The sequence below is a fragment of the Oryx dammah genome, unplaced genomic scaffold (genome assembly GCF_014754425.2).
Source record: "Oryx dammah isolate SB20612 unplaced genomic scaffold, SCBI_Odam_1.1 HiC_scaffold_26, whole genome shotgun sequence".
Lineage (NCBI taxonomy): Eukaryota > Metazoa > Chordata > Mammalia > Artiodactyla > Bovidae > Oryx > Oryx dammah.
In genome coordinates this window covers 46790886-46805451 of record NW_024070210.1, presented here as the reverse complement: position 1 = coordinate 46805451, position 14566 = coordinate 46790886, and the positions used below count along the sequence as shown (strand labels likewise).

The following is a 14566-nucleotide window of genomic DNA, read 5'->3' as shown; positions in this document are numbered from 1 at the left end:
AACTAAAGAGCCTCTTGATGAAAGTGAAATAGGAGAGTGAAAAGTTGCCTTAAAACTCAACATTCAGAAAACTAAGATCATGGCAGCCAGTCCTATACTTCATAGCAAATAATGGGGAAACAATGGAAACAGTGAGAGACTTTATTTTTTTGAGCTCCAAAATCACTGCAGATGGTGACTGCAACCATGAAATTAAAAGACGCTTGCTCTTAGGAAGGAAAGTTATGACCAACCTAGACAGCATATTAAAAAGCAGAGACATTACTTTGCCAACAAAGGTCTGTCTAGTCAAAGATATGGTTTTTCCAGTAGTCATGTATGGATGTGAGACTTGGACTATAAAGAAGTCTGGGCACTGAAGAACTGATGCTTTTGAACTGTTGTGTTGGAGAAGACTCTTGAGAGTCCCTCGGACTGCAAGGAGATCCAACCAGTCCCTCTTAAAGGAAATCCTTCCTGAATATTCATTGGAAGGACTGATGCTGAAGTTGAAACTCCAATACATTGGTTGCCTGATGCAAAAAACTGACTCATTTGAAAAGACCCTCATGCTAAGAAAGGTTGCAGGTAGGAGGAGAGGGGATGACAGAGGATGAGATGGTTGGATGGCATCACCAACTCTATGGACTTGAGTTTGAGTAAGCTTTGGGAGTTGGTGATGGACAGGGAAGCCTGGCATCTGCAGTCCATGGGGTCGCAAAGAGTGGGACACGACTGAGCATGTATTGAAGTGATACCTCAATACATCTGTTTAAAAGGGAGAGGTCCACACATGAAGTTCTAAAAATACTCTGCCTAATAGTTTTCAGTTTCAATGGAATAGTGAGATTTCTATAGGCATCTGGAAAACTACTTCATAAAAAATAATTTTGAAAAGGTGAATACGTATTCCTCAAAAAATAGTACCTTAATTAATCACTAGAGTAGGAATGAAGAGAACAGACACTGTGCCAGGTACACATAGAGATTTCCTTTAATTTATTCACTCAATCAACTAATATATATGCCTGAATATATACTAGCATACAAAGTAAACAAATCTCTCCCTGTATGTTTACATTATACAATTATAAATTAGTATCAAATTAGAATAAGCAAAAGCCTGCAATGTTTTTATTCATAATAACCCTGAGTACTTCATTAAATGAATTATAGCCATAACCCTAAATTATATTGAAAAATATAAAAATAAGGCCTGTATTTTTAAATCATTCATTCTCTTGCTATAACCTTCAAAATAAAAACAAAACTTGTTTAAGCCAGACATGTTTTCTTCATAAACTGGCCTGTGCTTTTATACTTTGATGTATATAGAAGACACAAGGAGTATTTTATTAATAATGCAGACCTCTGGGCCAAATTCACATTTTAACTCCATAGATTTGGGATGGGGCTCAGAATCTGCATACACATCTAGCAGCCTATTTGATCCTAATGTCAGTCATCTGGACTTTCTACCTTGTGAAACACTGTGCTTTTCTAACCAATAAGATAACTAATGATGCCTAAATGTGAAGCGATTCAACGTCACAATAATCCAAGTCCATGCCCCTACCACCGATGCCTAAGAAGCTGAAGTTGTTCAGTTCTATGAAGAATCTAGAAAATCTCCTAGAATTAACACCAAAAAAAAAAAAAAGAGAGAGATGATCTATTCATCACTGGGGATTGGAATGCAAATTAGGAAGTCAAGAGATATCTGGAATAACAGGCAAGTTTGGCCTTTGGGAACAAAATGAAGCACAGCAAAGGTTAACTGAATTCTGCCATGAGAATGCACTGGTCATGGCAAATCCCTTTTCAACAACACAAGAGATGACTTTACACATGGACATCACCAAATAATCAATACCAAAATCACACTGATTACATTCTTTGTAGTCAAAGATGGACAAGCTGTATGCAGTCAGCAAAAACAATACCTGGAGCTGACTGTGGCTCAGATCATCAGCTTCTCATAGCAACATTCAGTTTAAACTAAAGAAAGCAGGGAAAACCATGAGGCCAGCCAGGTACAACCTGAATCAAATTCCCTATGAATATGCAGTGGAGGTAATGAATAGATTCAAGGGTTTAGGTCTGGTAGACAGAGTACCTGAAGAACTATGGACAGAGGTCTGTAATGTTATACAAGAGGCAGTGAACAAAACCATCCCAAAGAAAAAGAAAAGCAAGAAGGCAAAGTGGTTATCTGAGGAGGCCTTACAAATGCAAAAGAAAGAAGAGAAGTGAAAAGCAAGGGAGAAAGGGAAAGGCATATCCAACTAAATGCACGTTTCCAAAGAACAGCATGGAGACACAAGAAGGGCTTCTAAAATGAACAGTATATAAAACAGAAGAAAACCACAGAAGGGGAAAAACTACAGATCTCTTCAGGAAAATTGGAGATATCAAGAGAACAGATGGGCAAAATAAAGGACAAAAATGGTAGAGACCTAGTAGATGCTGAAGAGATCAAGAAGAGATGGAAATATACAAAAAAACTGTGCAAAAAAGATCCAAAGAACCAGATTGCTACGATGGTGTGGTCAGCCACCCAAAGCCAGACATTCTGGAGAACAAAGTCAAGGGGGCCTTAGGAAGCACTGCTGTTAATAAAGCTAGTGGATATTACAGAATTCCAGTAGAACTATTCAAAACCATAAAGGATGATGCCATCAAGGTGTTACATTAAATATGTCAGCAAATTGGGAAGACCTAGCAGTGGCCACAGGACTGGAAAAGGTCAATCCTCATCCCAATTCCCAAGAAGGGTAGTTACTAAAGAATGTGCTGTCCATCGAATGATTGACCTCATCTCCCATGTTAGTAAGGTCATACTTAAAATCATGCACACTAAGCTTCAGCATTATGCTAACCAAGAGCTTCCAGATGCCCAACCTGGATTTAGAAAAGGAAGAGGAACCCGAGATCAAATTGTCAACATTCGCTGGATCACAGAGAAAGCTGGGGAATTCCAGAAAAACATCTATCTCTGTTTCACTGACTATGTATCAAAGCCTTTGACTGCATGGATCATAATAAACTGTGGAAAGCTCCTAAAGAGATGGGGATACCAGACCATCTTGCCTGTCTCCTGAGAACCCTGTATGCGGGCCAAGAAGCAACAGTAAGAACCCTGGGTGGAACAACTGATTGGTTCAAGACTGAGAAAGGAGTAAGACAGAGTTGTTTGTTGTCACCCTGTTTGTTTAATCTATAAGCTGAGCACATCATGAGAAATGCTGGGTTGGATGAGTTACAAGCTGGAATCAAGATAGGCAGGAAAAATATCAATAACCTCACATATGAGGCTGATACCATTCTAATGGCAGAAAGTGAAGAGAAACTAGAGTTTCTTGATGAGGGTGAAGGAGGAGAGTGAAAGAATCAGCTTAAAGCTAAATATTAAAAAAAAAAAATAAGACCATAGCATCTGGCCCCATTACCTTATGGAAAATAGAGGGGTGGAAGTAGTGACAGATTTCCTCTTCTTGGGCTCTAAAGTCACTGCAGATGGTAACTGCAGCCATGAAATCAGAAGACGCTTGCTTCTTGGCAGGAAAGCTATGTATGACAAACAGTGTATTGAAAAGCAGAGACATTACTCTGCTGACAAAGATCCATATAATCAAGGCTATCGTCTTCCCAGTGGTCACACACAGTTGTGAGAGCTGGACTTTAAAGAAGGCGAAACGCCAAGGAACTGATGCCTTTGAACTATGGTGCTGGAGAAGACTCCTGAAAGTCGGTTGGACAGCAAGGTGATCAAACCAGTCCATCTTAAGGGAAATCAAGCCTGAATACTTGTTGGAAGGACTGATACTGACTGAAACCCAGATTTTGGTCATCTGATGTGAACAGATGACTCACTGAAAAGTCCCTCATGCTAAGAAAGATCAAGGGTAGAAGATGAAGAGGGTATCAGAGAATGACATAGCTGGATGACATCACTGATGCAATGGAAATGAACTTGGGCAAACTTCAGGGAATGGTAAGGGACAGAGAGGCCTGGCATGCTGCAGTCTATGGGGTTGCAAAGAGTCAGACATGCCTGGGAGACTGAACAACAACAAATGTGAAGATACACATGCAAATAAAGAAACACGCATCAATGGAAATCTCATCAAATTAGACAACTGCAAACATTGGCCGACTCAATGAACATGAGTTTGAGCAGATTCCAGGAAATAGTGAGGGACGGGGAACCCTGGCGTGCCACAGTTCATGGGGTTGCAAAGAGTCGGACATGACTGAGTGACTGTATAACAACAACAACAAACAGCGGCCACTAAGGTCACACCTTGCTATCCAAGTGAGTTCACTTAAAACACAGATTCAGTGATATGGGAAACAAATGCCTTCAGGAATTTGGGAATGATTTGGAATTTTGACTCCTTAAGGAATCTTAGTAAGCAAAAAATCTTTAGAAAATTATCAAAATCTGAGTAAATATAATCATAAAGTACAGATTCCTAAGAGACGGATGACATTCAGGTTTATTCGAGCTAGGTTTTCATAGAAAAAAAAAGTGACTCTAAACTCTGACACTATAAATAAATAAAAAGCAAAGCAAAGACATATCTTTCTTTGTGTCATGGCTCATTTTTATACTTAGAAGACTCAATTTAGCCCATAATTTAAAATTTATTTTTGGCATAAGTAAATATATTCCCTCTACTTCCTTTAATACTGTAACAAAAAAGGAACTAAAAATCTCTGTATATTTTTTATGGTATATGATTAAAGATGACTCTGGGAAACTTTGATTCCATGATTTTATAATGTATCTTTTAATACCATATTCTAATGTATGATATTTGGTAGATGTAAAAACATTTTTGATTAAAAATAAATTCTTTCAAATAACTTTTAATTAGCATTTCTCAGCAGATATTTGCCTTCATTCCATGGTCATTTATCAAGTGGCCTACCCCAGCTCAAGGGCACAGTCTGGAAACAAGTTATTAATCTCCTTACCTTTAGGAAATCTACTCTGTCTTCAAGAAAAGTCCAAAGAATAAATGAGAAAACAGCTCAAAGCCACCCAAGATGAAATAAGGATTTTATATGTTAAACGAGCAGATCTAGTACTGAGCTATCAGAAGAAACAAAAGAGCCAAGTCTCTATAGATGCTCATCATGATACATTCTGGCATCAGGCAGAAAAGGTGGATATAAGGGAAAAAGGGAAAACAAAAGTGTAAAAGCAAACCTGATGGTGTTATCACTGCACAACAGAGAGAATCAGTTTCTCCACATTTAGGAGAAATTTGTGGCAGGTGAATATTGGGGGTAAGGAAACACAAAAGGATAAAAATTAGAGTATTTATATGTATTTATTTTATAACTAGAATTTCAATTGGATTACACACAAGCTTTTTGACCTTGTCTTGACCAGTATGGAAAATGAGAAATAATAAAACCAGTTTTCCATATTAAGCCTGAATGTACTTCATGGTTTGTCTATTTCTGCTATTCCTACAGTATTTCAGGTATGACCAATAAGTCAAAATACTCTCTTCATTAAGCAGACTGCAAATGCCTGGTTGGCAGAGTCAGCTGTTATTTTGGTTGTATAGCTCTCAGTGTGTGGGTGTGAAATAAACCCTAAAGGTGCAACATTAAACGTGGACTGGGTCTTGGATATATGTGACAATATGCCCTTATTTTATATATGAGGAAACTTAGACCCAAGGAAATTAGATAATTTGCCCAAGGTCTCATAGCTAGTGCAATTTTGGTAAGTTGTTCATTTCAGACTCTTCTAGAACAGCCATGAATTTTAATTCATCTGTTTTACTACCTTTCCAGTTCCAGTTCAGTCGCTCAGTTGTGTCCGACTCTTTGCGACCCCATGAGTGGCAGCACGCCAGGCCTGCCTGTCCATCACCAATTCCCAGAGTCCACCCAAAGCCATGTCCATTGAGTTGGTGATGCCATCCAAACATCTCGTCCTCTATCATCCCCTTCTTCTCCTTCCCTCAATCTTTCCCAGCATCAGGGTCTTTTCAAATGAGTCAGCTCTTTGCATCAGGTGGCCAAATTATTGGAGTTTCAGCTTCAACATCAGTCCTTCCAATGAACATCCAGGACTGATCTCCTTTAGGATGGACTAGTTGGATCTCCTTGCAGTCCAAGGGACCCTGAAGAGTCTTCTCCAACACCACAGTTCAAAAACATCAATTCTTCTGCACTCAGCTTTCTTTACAGTCCAACTCTCACATCCACACATGACCACTGGAAAAACCATAGCCTTGACTAGATGGACCTTTGTTGGCAAAGTAATGTCTCTGCTTTTTAATATGCTGTCTAGGTTGGTCATAACTTTCCATCCAAGGAGTAAGCATCTTAATTTCATGGCTGCAATCACCCTACCTGCCTTAATTCATCTGCATTTATAAATTCTATGCATGACAGCATAGGCTTAGGTTATTTAAGAACATGGGCTTGTTCTCTTAAATGCTGCATTAAATTTGTTAAATCTAGCATACGCAACTATTTTGAAAGTATACTTTTGGGGCCAAATCCTTATAATTAAAAAGTCACAATGGAATATGTTTAATATGAGCTCTTTGACATTCTTTTAAGTTTGGGGGATAGCATTTTTCTAAGACAGTAGAAAGAAGAAATTTTTCTACATCAAATAAAAATAAATTTGAGAGAAATATTTGTTTCCATATTGAAATACTTACACTCTGTGGGGCTGAAACTAAAAATTTATACTGTCATTGAACTGATGTTTATTGAGAAAAGCAATATCGCTTACTGCACCTATAGAGCTTATTTTTGGACAAGCCTGTCACTGTCATGAGAGTATAAGCTGTACTTCAAACAGTTTATGTTTCCTTAACTTTAGCTGCATAAAATCCATTTATTAGCAAAAAAATGTACTTACTGATTCAGGACAGGAGTGTAGGCAGTTTTATCCTCATCAATAATAGTGACCATCAGTGTAATAAGCTGGGGCCAAAAATCCAAATTCTTGGTGGTTGGTCCCTGATCTTCCCGAGGAATGTCCTGTTTCTTACTCTGCTCAGGTCAGGCAACATGCAAAATAAAAGGTTAAAGGGCATGACTTTAGTTAGAAATCACTGTCAAACAGGAGGATCAGATAAAGAGAGTTATGAACAACTCCCAGATCATGCGAGCCAAAGTTAGTACATTCAGGTTTTCTCCCTTCATTGAATGGCATCCCACAAGGTCAAGTCACAATGTCCAAGCTTGGATTTCTAAATGCTTTGGTTCTGGAATGGAGGTTTATCTTCCTCTAATGCAGCTTATGATCTTGGGAATTATTATTATAGAATTTATACCTTTAATGTGACTTCTTCCAAGGCCAAAGGTTGAATTTTGTGTGTACAATGGTGTGTGTTTAAAATTTGTCCTGCCTAAGCAGTTTTTCAAAAGTCACACTGGTTTTGTGGGCAGAACTCAAGAAAGGCTGTCTGGTTACAAAGTCAGTACTGTTAAATTCTACAGATATAAAGTTACATGAATGGACTAGAACCCTCTCATTCCACTCACAAATACATCTACGTTAACTCTAACTTTGTAAGTCTTTTTTTATGTGCATATAGGTATATTTAAGTCACATTGGAATCCTTCTGAATTTCTCACACTGAATGAATTCTCCACTGTCACCTCTAGAAGGAGTGTCATCTTAATGATCTAAATTTACAGTGAGATCAAAACAGTATAATACTCTTGTTTCACATATAAACTTCATACTCAACACATGCAATTCTTTCGAACATATAGGTGAATTATTCTGGTTGTTTTGTTTCCTTGGGTATTCTTCTTACAGCACTTCTTTTACATTTACTTTTCAAAATTAGGAAAAAAAGATGAAGATGGAGACAATTTTCACTCAAGTATATAAGTGGGAAGCATATGGCTTCCTTGACTATTTTTGCTGAAGTATTTATAAGCTTGTAGGTCCAGGATATTTGAAAACTCCAATTGGTAGCTCAGGAAATTCATGGTCTCTCATACAAAAGGTGGATTAGATTTTATTTGGTCCAATCATTTGGCTTCCCTGATGGCTCAGTGGTAAAGTATTCCTTGTAATGCAGGAGATGTGGATTTAATCCCTAGGTCAGGAAGATCCCCTGGAGAAGGAAATGGCAACCCATTCCAGGATTCTTGCCTGGAAAATGCCATGACAGAACAGCTTGGCAGGATACAGTCCCTGGGTCACAAGAGAGTCGGACATGACTTAGCAACTAAACAACAAGAATCATTTGTCTTACTCAACTACTGTGTCTTTTCCAAAAATCAGCCAACCTCTGCTGAATGACTATATGCATATCTTTTAATGATGCCCAACATATGTAAGCAGATTTAGATGAGTCATCACACTATTATTGTTCTTGCTGAAGTTAAATATAACCCTGTGTTGTTAGACTTCATACAAAGACTATAATGTACCTTCAGGGACTTAAATTTTCCGAGGGTACTTCCAAGTGCTGTTAATTTACCTTTAAGCTCAAAATGTAACATATTAAAAGCTGAAGACCGAGATTAGTCAAAAGACTAGTGGGTAGCACATATTACTTCAAATTGCCAGAATGAACTAAAAGTAGTCTTCAAAGGATCTTAATAAACCTTATGCATCTGGCCCCTGAAAACCACTTGAAACTCTGCACCCTTCCTCTTTTAATTCCTCAGGTACACCAAGGCACATCAGAAGACGTTTAAGAAGAAAAAGGCAGCAATACAGGCAAACAAATGTCTAATTTCTCCAATTATTAAGTTACATTGTCCACGGAAGCTTGTCTTTTATGAACAGGAATTTATTATGGTCACAGTAATGTACTTATTTATTCATTACATTAAACTCAATAGACTTCCCTCTCTATGATGTAGTCAGAAATCCAGAGAACCTGGTGAGCTGTAAAGATTGTAAGTAAAATTAGTTCTGATGGCCATGGTGAACTATATGAGAACACTATCATTAATCATCTTGATGTGTATACAGCCAAACTATATGCCTAACTTGTTTCAAGTAACGTGATTAAATAAAAGTAAATGACTATGAAAGACATGTTTAACACCAGAGTCCCTTATCATCATTTTGCAAAGAGGGAACTGGGAAAGGGGAAAGACCAAAGTAGTTGAATACATGTTAATTCCAAAGTCCCTTAACTGTCACAAAATATATTTCCATTTGTTTTTTAATACCACTAAAGGATTATAGCTGGTAACATTATTTTGCATAAAATTCTATATGATGCATCAGAGTAAACCAAATGATGCTGTCATTAGTTTTTATGTATCACATATTAGTATCACAAACCACGCTTTATGTATTTTACTAGTGTATTTTAATAGACTGCATGTTTAAAAGGATGGAGTACAATCATGTGTTTGGTTGGCCAAAACATTCTTATGTCTTGTGGAAAAACACAAACGAACCTTTTGACCAACCCAATACATAAGAATACTCACTTGACTGCTTAGGAATTCAGTTGTTCTAAGTTGTTGTTTAGTTGCTAAGTCATGTCGGACTCTTTGTGACCTCATGGACTGTGTTCTGCCAGGCTCCACTGCCCATGTGATTTCCCAGGCAAGAATACTGGAGTAGGCTGCCATTTCCTCCTCCAGGGGATCTTCCTGACCCAGGGATCAAACCCACATCTCTTGCATTGGCCAGTGGATTCTTCCACTAAGCCACCATGGAACACTTTATTACTATTTGAGAATTTTACTAGAGCATTTGAAATTATAGTTAGAAAAATTAATACAATGGCAGTGGAAATTCTGAAAGCTAGTAACAAGTATATTAATTATTTACCAAAACCTCTATTAATTACTATTTATCATAAGAAAAATATTTAAAATACATATTTATATTGTATACAGGTTTAATATATAATTTAACCTAAACAGCTAAAATATAATAGGTTTATAAAACTATGACTTAGTATGTCAATTTGAACATTGCCATTAGTTTTATAGTGACTAAAAATTACCTTGTTAACAGATAATTGAGGAAAGATATGTGAAAGAAAGATTGTGAGAGCATAATGGGGAGATAATTTTTTAAAAGTAGAAAGTTACCAGAGTGTAGGATCAACTGAGAAAAGCTTCTAGTTGTTATGTTGATAAAGGACATTCCAATACAAGAAGCTTGTATAGACAAGCTGATAAGATGTACATTATACTTCATAATATCAAAGAAGAAAATATGAAGATACTCCATTAAGAAGAGATCGATATACAAAGAGAACAATCACACGAAAAAAATTTGAAATAACAGATGCTATCTTCATGGTAGTAGGAGGGAGCAACACTTCTAGGGTTGCTATGAAGTATTTCTGTGCCATCCCATGTACATTTTGAAACACCTCTTCTAAGGAGTTGGCCAGACAAGGGTTAGGGGAAGATTTTAGTAAAACGATGTAAGGATAGGATATTTAAATACAAAAGCACACAAAGCTAAATAGAGATTTTATTAATAAGTATCTTATACACACACACACACGGTCCATGCTCAAATTGAGGAAATGTTTGCTTAAACAAATAAATTATTTCCAGACTTCTTGTAGTAAGATGTTAATATGCATCTCTAAGACAGTGGTTTCCAAACCTTAGTGTTTCTTAGCATTACTGGGAAGGTGTGCTAAAACACAGACTGGTAGGCTCTACACCCAGAGTTCCTGATTCAGCAGGTCTAGGGTGAAGCTTAAGACTTTGCCTATATAATGAAGTCTCAAGAAATTCTGGTGCTATTGAGAATCAGCACCAGTTGAGAATCAACTGGGACAGCTTGAGAATCAATACTCTGAAAGTTATCAACTGACCATTACTCTCTCAAATGCATTTGAACTCGATAGAGCCCTTCACCCCTCTCCTATTCCCCACATTCAATCTTGTAAAACCTTCCACAGAAAAAGTTCCTCTGAGTATACTTTGGGAAACAAAAGGCTAGAGAGATGCAAGTATCAAATACTGAAGGACCTTTTTTTCATACAAAGGAATTTGCATTTAGACTAAATTTGATGAGGACTATTATATGATTTTAAACATGGGAATGCATCATTACAGTTGTGTTTTTAAAAAATGATTTGGCAGTAGCAGGAAGTTTAATAAAGTTATACTTATGAAATAGCTAATAAAAATTGATAGGCTTATGAAATACTTATGAAATAGTTAAGTAAAATAAATATAATTCATTATATAGATGCTGAGAAAAAAGAGAGAGAGGGAGAAGTCAATGGAACCATCCAGAAGGTAACCAGGTAAACCAATCGGTCGTTTAGGAAGCACCCTGAACTACTGACATAGTTTGAGGACTTCCAGGATGTGTGTGGTAGCTAAAATTATGGAGTAAACAAGATTACTCAAAGAGAGCAAGAGAGGAGACTACACAGCCAGAGGCAAAACCTTGGGGAGAAAGTCTAAAAAAAGGATATCATTTTATGAAAGAGAAGCACAGATAGGGGAGTGAGGTCCCTACTGAAATGAGAGAAACTGGTATCCAGAGTTAATGTGGGAGGATACCCTCAAATGTAAATGAAGAGCGTGGTCAGGCGATGAAGAGTCTTGCAGGTAAATCTCAGTGATGATGAGGAAGGAGAGCAAGGAATTTTTATCTTGAGATAAGAGAAGTAAGGAGCAAATGTTTGAAACAGCTTTCACAAGGAACAAGAGCAGACCTTGAGTTGGACTCAGAGTGGACCTGCCAGGGAGCTCGGGAGCGTTGGTGAGGGTGGGTCCTTGAGCGTCTAGGACCATCATGAGTTCCCTCCAGGACTGGATTCAGAAATCAAGGAAACAGTGCTGGATTTACTACTGGAGGGTCATGCAGTCAGAAAGGGATTTAAGTGTTTGACAAGAATGGCTGGAGCTCTGAAACAAATATGTACTATGGTCCGGAGGAAGGAAGAAGAGAAATGAGAGGGATGATGGAGGAGTAGATCTAGAAAGAAGAGGGAGGAGAAAGGAAGGGCAGCAGACTATGGGAGGAGGATGTTTGTGTCCAGGTGTTCAGGTCATGGGGGCAGGAATAGAGATCAGGTAAAGGGCTCCAGCTGCAGTCCATGGGGTTGCAAAGAGTCAGACACAACCGAGCAAAAGGGCTCCAGAGTGGAGGTTGAGAATAGCTAAGAAAAGATTCCTCAGGCAAGATAATGAAGTTGTGACATCTCTGCAAAGAGCTAACAGAATCTGCGTGCACGCAGTGGCTGACTGCAGTAGTATACAGATCAAGATGGTTTTTGCTCAAGGCAGCTAAGTGATGTCTTGAAAGTTTTGGCAACAAGGCTTACAGACAATAGGAATTAGGAAAATCAGGACAGAGTGGATAAAAAGACACAAAAGAAAATAAAATAGTAGTGAGCCGAGTATTAAAAAAAGAAATAAGCTTTAAAATATAACAAGAGGCTGGCAAACTATTAATACTATTAAAACATGAACTAGATAGCTCTTATACAATAAGTCTGCAATCTCCTCTGACTCTGAGTTGGCTGTTTATCTTCTCATATTTTGGAGATAAGGACACGTTAGCCCTAGTAGATGACAGGTTAGAAAAACTGGAACTTTTAAAATGGTTTTGGAAGCAGAACATAAAGCTACAGATGTTCAGGGGTTTTGAGATGTCTGTGATGCAATGTGGATAGTTTATCACCCAGGAAGAAGAACATTTATACTGGCCTACACTCAGGCAGTATGAGACACGACTACTCTAGATACAGTTCCCGTAGCCCAGGGAAAGCAGGTGGAATGCTTTTTACATGAGTGGAGTCACCTTTCTTGCTTCTCTCCCCCAGATCCTATTCCCTCCCCTTTTTGTTGTTGTTTAGTCAGTAAGTCGTGTCTGACTCCTTTGCGACCCCATGGACTGCAGCCTGCCAGGGTCCTCTGTCCATGGGATTTCCCAGGTAATAATAATGGAGTGGGTTGCCATTTCCTTCTCCAAGGGATCTTCCCAACCCAGGGATCGAACCCAAGTCTCCTATACTGGCAGGTGGATTCTTTACCACTGAGCCACCAGGAAAGCTCATACTTTCCTTTACTGTCTAATAATACTTATATCACCTCCAAAAGCAGCAACAGAGGCATCTTTCCAATTCATTCCATGGTCAATCCTCACGACAAAACTGTCAGCCTTAAAGACTGAATATGGTCTTTAAGACTACACATGACAGAAATCTGACCCACAATCTCCATAGCAACCAGTCTGGAAGTCAAACCACAACCTCTGCAACAGTCAGCCCAGAATGGTTAGGACTTGGTCAATGATCCCAGCTTCCTTATGCTTTATATTCACTTCAAACTTACACTGTCACAAGGCATTTTTATTGTGGGCTTTAAAATCTATTTATACAATGAATTATAGCAGTAGGAATATAAACTCTGCTCCAGCTACCCCAGCAAGGCAAAAATGACAAATCTTTATTGATGAAAGTAAACTCAAGTTGATGTAGATGTAGCCAGAATAGTCAGGGCTATTCATTCTGTGTAGAATCATGATCCAGTTCATCAGAGAATCCAGGCACTAAGTCTCATTCAGAGTAACTTCTGAGAGTCTCTCTCATTCACAACCAATATTTAAGTGACTTACTATGTATTAGTAAAATTCCATGGTGAAGAACGCATTTTTGACGGTGGCATTAAAAATTAATAGTGGAAAAACCTTTGAAGTAGGTAGATAAAAGGTGTTAAACTTGCAAATGGTCTAAGTGATGAACTAAACTTTGCCATAGGCAAAAAAGTTTTTTTTTTTTTTTTTAAATAAGTAATGGGAAATGTTGGCACCATCTTAAAATGGATGCCCTATTTATATTAGATCTTAAGATATATATAAGGAGACTTAAGTCATCAGTTATAAATACTAATGCTTCCATGTAACAACGACTTTCCAACTTTTTGACTAGACATAGGGATCATGAAGCCTGTTTATCAATAACTTAATTTGTATCTTTATGTCTTAACAAAAAAATCTATTTTTTGCCATTTAACTGAGACTCCTTCTAGTTAGGTGACTCCTACTTTCTTCAGGCCAACAAGCTCCAGTCACATTAGACCTGGAACTTTCCTTGACTTTCACTATAAAGCTTTTCCACATTCCTGCCTGCCTTTGAGTCTCTGCCACATAAAAGTGATTTTGGCTGCCTTCCCTGTTTTAGCAAGATCTGAATAAACAGCCTCTGTTAGTTCTCATTTGGGTGATCTTCAATGATTTTCAAATATCAAAGCCAAACATTAAAACCCTCACTTCAGAGAGGAAGAAACTGAGGGTTAACTTATTTCTGATCTCCTCTTTGTTTCTGAAAACAGAACACGTAGATCACATTTAAAACACATAGCTTTGGTTTGCTCTTTATATACTGACTCCAAGACCTGGTTATGTAGTTTATAGACACAGACGACAAACATTACTTCCCACCAATAATAATGGGCTGATTTTTATTCTGAATTCTCTATCTTGAATGAGAATGAACACTTTCAGAAAATAAATTTATCAATGCTTATGTGAAATCCTTGCACATGCCCTGTGTTCTTGAGACTCTCACAACTGCTTAGCATTCATCTGCAGTTTGAGAGCTATAGGCACAAAGAAGGTTTGGTTCTAAGTTAATTG

The 14566-nt window shown here is 37.9% G+C and overlaps 1 protein-coding gene across 1 annotated transcript in view; it reads right to left on the bottom strand.

The window, feature by feature from the left end:
- The window catches only part of UNC13C (unc-13 homolog C), a 692819-nt gene that overhangs the window by 227017 nt on the left and 451236 nt on the right, over positions 1 to 14566 (bottom strand). The window contains exon 19 of the mRNA XM_040226553.1: positions 6878 to 7011. Coding sequence (XP_040082487.1) covers positions 6878 to 7011 — 134 coding nt within the window. The remainder of the gene's footprint in view (positions 1 to 6877; positions 7012 to 14566) is intronic.